General features: G+C 43.8%; 1 protein-coding gene across 1 annotated transcript in view; it reads right to left on the bottom strand.

Moving 5' to 3' along the window:
• Positions 1-7176, bottom strand: part of LOC141296225 (ryanodine receptor 3) — a 214001-nt gene that overhangs the window by 56084 nt on the left and 150741 nt on the right. The window contains 4 exon segments of the mRNA XM_073827498.1: positions 398-494; positions 1134-1246; positions 1692-1826; positions 7111-7170. Of these exon segments, the coding sequence (XP_073683599.1) occupies positions 398-494; positions 1134-1246; positions 1692-1826; positions 7111-7170 (405 nt within the window).

Here is a 7176-nt window from a genome sequence, read left to right as displayed (position 1 = left end):
TGTGTGTGTGTGTGTGTGTGTGTGTGAGTGAGTGAGTGAGAGTGTGTAAGAGTGAGTGTGTGAGAGTGAGTGTGAGTTAGTGAGAGTGAGTGAGAAAGAGTGAGTGAGAGAGTACGTGTGAGTACGTGTGTGTGTGTGTGTGTGTGTGTGTGTGTGTGTGTGTGTGTGTGTGTGTGTGAGTGAGTGAGAAAGAGTGAGTGGGTGTGAGAGAGTGAGTGTGAGTGAGTGAGAGTTTGAGTGTATGTGAGAGATAAAATATTTTATGCATTCAGTGCATGTCTGCTATAGGACTGAGTCATCTTTTAGCAGTAGCTGGGCTCAGAGCGCATTTGGCTTCACAGAGTCCCGTGTGGAAACCAGCGGCTCACCTTACACCAGATCACCCATCATTACTTACTGCCAGATCCTGCACTAGCTTCTCCTCAAACGAGTACATCTCTGCCTCTATCCAGAGCCGCTGGTAGCCCGTGAGGAACAGGTTAATAGAGCGATGCCTGAGACGGGAGGAGGAGAGAGCAGACAAGGTTAGCAGGGAGCAGCCTGGGAAACAGGAAGTGCTGGAGGGTTGGTTAGTCAGTTAGTTAGTTAGTTAGTTAGGGCTCATCTAACTGCTCATCCAAACCATGGCTCAGGAACAGGAGTTTGAGAGAGCAAAGCGAGCGTTTTCTGAGCGCTACATTACCGTTAGCACAGCCAGCAGACCGTCACTGTCAGAACTCAATGCGTGAATTCTGCCCAGCCAAAAGTGACGGTACGAATTCAGGAAGTAATTATTAATTTTGTGCCTGAGAACAGGGATGTGATGAGGAGAGGAAACAAGAGACAAGAAATAAAAGCACATCCTACTAATCAAACCACTGATCTGACATCAGTATTGGAGTACAGACTGTACTCGCTTATTGAACTCATGAAGTTCTTACTAAAAACAACAAAAAAATTAAAATGCATATTTTTTTTAACAATATAAATAATTTTTTAGCAAATAATTTTAAATCTATATATGCATTTACACATAGACACACACACAGATGTTCAGCCTCTGCTCATGGTTTGGGTCTCAATGTGATGATCAGAATCAAATGACATAATGACAGAAGACATTTACAGACAGAAAGACAGTCCAGACGTGTTACCTGGGCAGGTTGTAGAGCGGCGCCATTCTGAAACACGCAACAACAGCTCGCTTCCGCTGCTTAGACAACAACTTCTGCCAAACACACTTCTTAGAGCGCAACGGCTGCTCAACCTGAACACAGACAGACATTTATATGAAACAAATCAAAACACTAATAATTTATTAAATTTCAAATAAAAATAAACTATTTTAAAATCAAAATAAAACACTAGTAATTAATTTAAATAGAAATGTCAAAATAAAATGAATAATACAAAAAAATTTAATAAAAGTCCAATATTGACCAAATCATAAAAATATAAAAATAAAATGTGAATAAAATTTAAAAATCAAGATAAGCATGTCATGTGGCCATTAACCGACATCAGAGAAGTGTGAATGTAAATTATGTATTGTTAAATTTTTTAAATATTAGTTTAAACTCTCAGGGTGATAACTGAGCCTAAAGGTGTTTGCCTGATGATGTTTTGGAATCCTTGACCTAAAAACACAGTATACAAATTATATTAATCTGTATATTTGTATGAGTAAATGTGACGTAATGACATGATGTGACCTGCTCCAGGTGGAAGACAGCGGCTGAGATGCTCTGGATTCTCTCGATACTTCGCTCCGGATCTGGAGTGTCCTCTGTCTTCACCATCACATCCTTATAGAGGTTGAGCTGCCACTGGACGGCTGGATCTGCAGACTGTGTGTGAACACAGAGACTCCAGTGATGATAGTGAGTGTGAGTCAGTGACTCTGTGAATTAAGGAGTGAGTGTGAGTTTGTGAGAGTGAGTGAGTTTGTGAGAGTATGAGTTTGAGAGTGAGTTTGAGAGTGAGTTTGTGAGTGTGAATGTTTGTGAGAGTGTGGGTGTGAGTTTGTGAGAGTGAGTGAGTTTGAGAGTGAGTTTGTGAGAGTATGAGTTTGAGAGTGAGTTTGTGAGCGTGAATGTTTGTGAGAGTGTGGGTGTGTGAGTTTGTGAGAGTGAGTTTGAGAGTGTTTGTGAGTGTGAATGTTTGTGAGAGTGTGGGTGTGTGAGTTTGTGAGAGTGAGTGAGTTTGTGAGAGTGAATGTTTGTGAGAGTGTGGGTGTGTGAGTTTGTGAGAGTGAGTGAGTTTGAGAGTGAGTTTGTGAGAGTATGAGTTTGAGAGTGAGTTTGTGAGAGTATGAGTTTGAGAGTGAGTTTGTGAGCGTGAATGTTTGTGAGAGTGTGGGTGTGTGTTTGTGAGAGTGAGTTTGAGAGTGTGAATGTTTGTGAGAGTGTGGTTGTGTGAGTTTGTGAGAGTGAGTGAGTTTGTGAGAGTATGAGTTTGAGAGTGAGTTTGTGAGTGTGAATGTTTGTGAGAGTGTGGGTGTGTGAGTTTGTGAGAGTGAGTTTGCAAATGTTTGTGAGAGTGTGGGTGTGTGAGTTTGTGAGAGTGTGGGGGTGTGAGTTTGTGAGAGTGTGGGTGTGTGAGTTTGTGAGAGTGTGGGTGTGTGAGTTTGTGAGAGTGAGTTTGCAAATGTTTGTGAGAGTGTGGGTGTGTGAGTTTGTGAGAGTGTGGGTGTGTGAGTTTGTGAGAGTGAGTGAGTTTGTGAGAGTGTGGGTGTGTGAGTTTGTGAGAGTGAGTGAGTTTGAGAGTGAGTTTGTGAGAGTATGAGTTTGAGAGTGAGTTTGTGAGCGTGAATGTTTGTGAGAGTGTGGGTGTGTGAGTTTGTGAGAGTGAGTTTGAGAGTGTGAATGTTTGTGAGAGTGTGGGTGTGTGAGTTTGTGAGAGTGAGTGAGTTTGAGAGTGAGTTTGTGGGAGTATGAGTTTGAGAGTGAGTTTGTGAGCGTGAATGTTTGTGAGAGTGTGGGTGTGTGAGTTTGTGAGAGTGAGTTTGAGAGTGTTTGTGAGTGTGAATGTTTGTGAGAGTGTGGGTGTGTGAGTTTGTGAGAGTGAGTTTGAGAGTGTGAATGTTTGTGAGAGTGTGGGTGTGTGAGTTTGTGAGAGTGAGTTTGAGAGTGTGAATGTTTGTGAGAGTGTGGGTGTGTGAGTTTGTGAGAGTGAGTGAGTTTGAGAGTGAGTTTGTGAGAGTATGAGTTTGAGAGTGAGTTTGTGAGCGTGAATGTTTGTGAGAGTGTGGGTGTGTGAGTTTGTGAGAGTGAGTTTGAGAGTGTTTGTGAGTGTGAATGTTTGTGAGAGTGTGGGTGTGTGAGTTTGTGAGAGTGAGTGAGTTTGTGAGAGTGAATGTTTGTGAGAGTGTGGGTGTGTGAGTTTGTGAGAGTGAGTTTGAGAGTGAGTTTGTGAGAGTATGAGTTTGAGAGTGAGTTTGTGAGCGTGAATGTTTGTGAGAGTGTGGGTGTGTGAGTTTGTGAGAGTGAGTTTGAGAGTGTGAATGTTTGTGAGAGTGTGGTTGTGTGAGTTTGTGAGAGTGAGTGAGTTTGTGAGAGTATGAGTTTGAGAGTGAGTTTGTGAGTGTGAATGTTTGTGAGAGTGTGGGTGTGTGAGTTTGTGAGAGTGAGTTTGCAAATGTTTGTGAGAGTGTGGGTGTGTGAGTTTGTGAGAGTGTGGGGGTGTGAGTTTGTGAGAGTGTGGGTGTGTGAGTTTGTGAGAGTGTGGGTGTGTGAGTTTGTGAGAGTGAGTGAGTTTGTGAGAGTGAATGTTTGTGAGAGTGTGGGTGTGTGAGTTTGTGAGAGTGAGTGAGTTTGAGAGTGAATTTGTGAGAGTATGAGTTTGAGAGTGAGTTTGTGAGCGTGAATGTTTGTGAGAGTGTGGGTGTGTGAGTTTGTGAGAGTGAGTTTGAGAGTGTGAATGTTTGTGAGAGTGTGGTTGTGTGAGTTTGTGAGAGTGAGTGAGTTTGTGAGAGTATGAGTTTGAGAGTGAGTTTGTGAGTGTGAATGTTTGTGAGAGTGTGGGTGTGTGAGTTTGTGAGAGTGAGTTTGCAAATGTTTGTGAGAGTGTGGGTGTGTGAGTTTGTGAGAGTGTGGGGGTGTGAGTTTGTGAGAGTGTGGGTGTGTGAGTTTGTGAGAGTGAGTTTGCAAATGTTTGTGAGAGTGTGGGTGTGTGAGTTTGTGAGAGTGTGGGGGTGTGAGTTTGTGAGAGTGTGGGTGTGTGAGTTTGTGAGAGTGTGGGTGTGTGGGTTTATGAGAGTGAGTTTGAGAGTGTTTGTGAGAGTGTGGGTGTGTGAGTTTGTGAGAGTGAGTTTGAGAGTGTTTGTGAGAGTGTGGGTGTGTGAGTTTGTGAGAGTGAGTTTGAGAGTGTTTGTGAGAGTGTGGGTGTGTGAGTTTGTGAGAGTGTGGGTGTGTGGGTTTATGAGAGTGAGTTTGAGAGTGTTTGTGAGAGTGTGGGTGTGTGAGTTTGTGAGAGTGAGTTTGAGAGTGTTTGTGAGAGTGTGGGTGTGTGAGTTTGTGAGAGTGAGTTTGCAAATGTTTGTGAGAGTGTGGGTGTGTGAGTTTGTGAGAGTGTGGGGGTGTGAGTTTGTGAGAGTGTGGGTGTGTGAGTTTGTGAGAGTGTGGGTGTGTGGGTTTATGAGAGTGAGTTTGAGAGTGTTTGTGAGAGTGTGGGTGTGTGAGTTTGTGAGAGTGAGTTTGAGAGTGTTTGTGAGAGTGTGGGTGTGTGAGTTTGTGAGAGTGAGTTTGAGAGTGTGGGTGTGTGAGTTTGTGAGAGTGTGGGTGTGTGAGTTTATGAGAGTGAGTTTGAGAGTGTTTGTGAGAGTGTGGGTGTGTGAGTTTGTGAGAGTGTGGGTGTGTGAGTTTATGAGAGTGAGTTTGAGAGTGTTTGTGAGAGTGTGGGGGTGTGAGTTTGTGAGAGTGTGTGAGTTTGTGAGAGTGTGGGTGTGTGAGTTTGTGAGAGTGTGGGTGTGTGAGTTTGTGAGAGTGAGTATGAGAGTGAGTTTGTGAGTGTTTGTAAGAGTGAGTTTGAGAATGAGTTTGCAAATGTTTCTGAGATTGTGGGTGTGTGAGTTTGTGAGAGTGAGTTTGAGAGTGTTTGTGAGAGTGTGGGTGTGTGAGTTTGTGAGTATGAGAGTGAGTTTGTGAGTGTTTGTAAGAGTGAGTTTGAGAGTGAGTTTGCAAATGTTTCTGAGATTGTGGGTGTGTGAGTTTGTGAGAGTGTGGGTGTGTGAGTTTGTGAGAGTGTGGGTGTGTGAGTTTGTGAGAGTGTGGGTGTGTGAGTTTGTGAGAGTGAGTTTGAGAGTGTTTGTGAGAGTGTGGGTGTGTGGGTTTATGAGAGTGAGTTTGAGAGTGTTTGTGAGAGTGTGGGTGTGTGAGTTTGTGAGAGTGAGTTTGAGAGTGTTTGTGAGAGTGTGGGTGTGTGAGTTTGTGAGAGTGAGTTTGAGAGTGTTTGTGAGAGTGTGGGTGTGTGAGTTTGTGAGAGTGTGGGTGTGTGAGTTTATGAGAGTGAGTTTGAGAGTGTTTGTGAGAGTGTGGGTGTGTGAGTTTATGAGAGTGAGTTTGAGAGTGTTTGTGAGAGTGTGGGGGTGTGAGTTTGTGAGAGTGTGTGAGTTTGTGAGAGTGTGGGTGTGTGAGTTTGTGAGAGTGTGGGTGTGTGAGTTTGTGAGAGTGAGTATGAGAGTGAGTTTGTGAGTGTTTGTAAGAGTGAGTTTGAGAATGAGTTTGCAAATGTTTCTGAGATTGTGGGTGTGTGAGTTTGTGAGAGTGAGTTTGAGAGTGTTTGTGAGAGTGTGGGTGTGTGAGTTTGTGAGAGTGAGTATGAGAGTGAGTTTGTGAGTGTTTGTAAGAGTGAGTTTGAGAGTGAGTTTGCAAATGTTTCTGAGATTGTGGGTGTGTGAGTTTGTGAGAGTGTGGGTGTGTGAGTTTGTGAGAGTGTGGGTGTGTGAGTTTGTGAGAGTGAGTTTGAGAGTGTTTGTGAGAGTGTGGGTGTGTGAGTTTGTGAGAGTGAGTTTGAGAGTGTTTGTGAGAGTGTGGGTGTGTGAGTTTGTGAGAGTGAGTTTGAGAGTGTTTGTGAGAGTGTGGGTGTGTGAGTTTGTGAGAGTGAGTTTGAGAGTGTTTGTGAGAGTGTGGGTGTGTGAGTTTGTGAGAGTGAGTTTGAGAGTGTTTGTGAGAGTGTGGGTGTGTGAGTTTGCGAGAGTGAGTATGAGAGTGAGTTTGTGAGTGTTTGTGAGAGTGTGGGTGTGTGAGTTTGTGAGAGTGAGTATGAGAGTGAGTTTGTGAGTGTTTGTAAGAGTGAGTTTGAGAGTGAGTTTGCAAATGTTTCTGAGATTGTGGGTGTGTGAGTTTGTGAGAGTGTGGGTGTGTGAGTTTGTGAGAGTGTGGGTGTGTGAGTTTGTGAGAGTGAGTTTGAGAGTGTTTGTGAGAGTGTGGGTGTGTGAGTTTGTGAGAGTGAGTTTGAGAGTGTTTGTGAGAGTGTGGGTGTGTGAGTTTGCGAGAGTGAGTATGAGAGTGAGTTTGAGAGTGTTTGTGAGAGTGTGGGTGTGTGAGTTTGTGAGAGTGAGTATGAGAGTGAGTTTGTGAGTGTTTGTAAGAGTGAGTTTGAGAGTGAGTTTGCAAATGTTTCTGAGATTGTGGGTGTGTGAGTTTGTGAGAGTGTGGGTGTGTGAGTTTGTGAGAGTGTGGGTGTGTGAGTTTGTGAGAGTGAGTTTGAGAGTGTTTGTGAGAGTGTGGGTGTGTGAGTTTGTGAGAGTGAGTTTGAGAGTGTTTGTGAGAGTGTGGGTGTGTGAGTTTGTGAGAGTGAGTTTGAGAGTGTTTGTGAGAGTGTGGGTGTGTGAGTTTGTGAGAGTGAGTTTGAGAGTGTTTGTGAGAGTGTGGGTGTGTGAGTTTGTGAGAGTGAGTTTGAGAGTGTTTGTGAGAGTGTGGGTGTGTGAGTTTGCGAGAGTGAGTATGAGAGTGAGTTTGTGAGTGTTTGTAAGAGTGAGTTTGAGAGTGAGTTTGCAAATGTTTCTGAGATTGTGGGTGTGTGAGTTTGTGAGAGTGAGTTTGTGAGTGTTTGTGAGTGTTTGTGAGAGTTTGTAAGAGTGAGTGTGAGTTTGAGATTGTGAGAGTGAGTGTGGGTGTGTTCACGGCTGACCTTCTCCTGCAGGTGTAGGTTCTGTCTGATGTGCTCCTTCACCTCTTCATCTGTGTCCCTCTACAA

This window comes from Garra rufa, chromosome 21 (assembly GCF_049309525.1).
Source record: "Garra rufa chromosome 21, GarRuf1.0, whole genome shotgun sequence".
In the NCBI taxonomy this organism is placed as follows: Eukaryota; Metazoa; Chordata; class Actinopteri; order Cypriniformes; family Cyprinidae; genus Garra; species Garra rufa.
The sequence above is the reverse complement of the archived record's forward strand: the minus strand, read 5'-3'. Positions and strand labels throughout refer to the sequence as shown.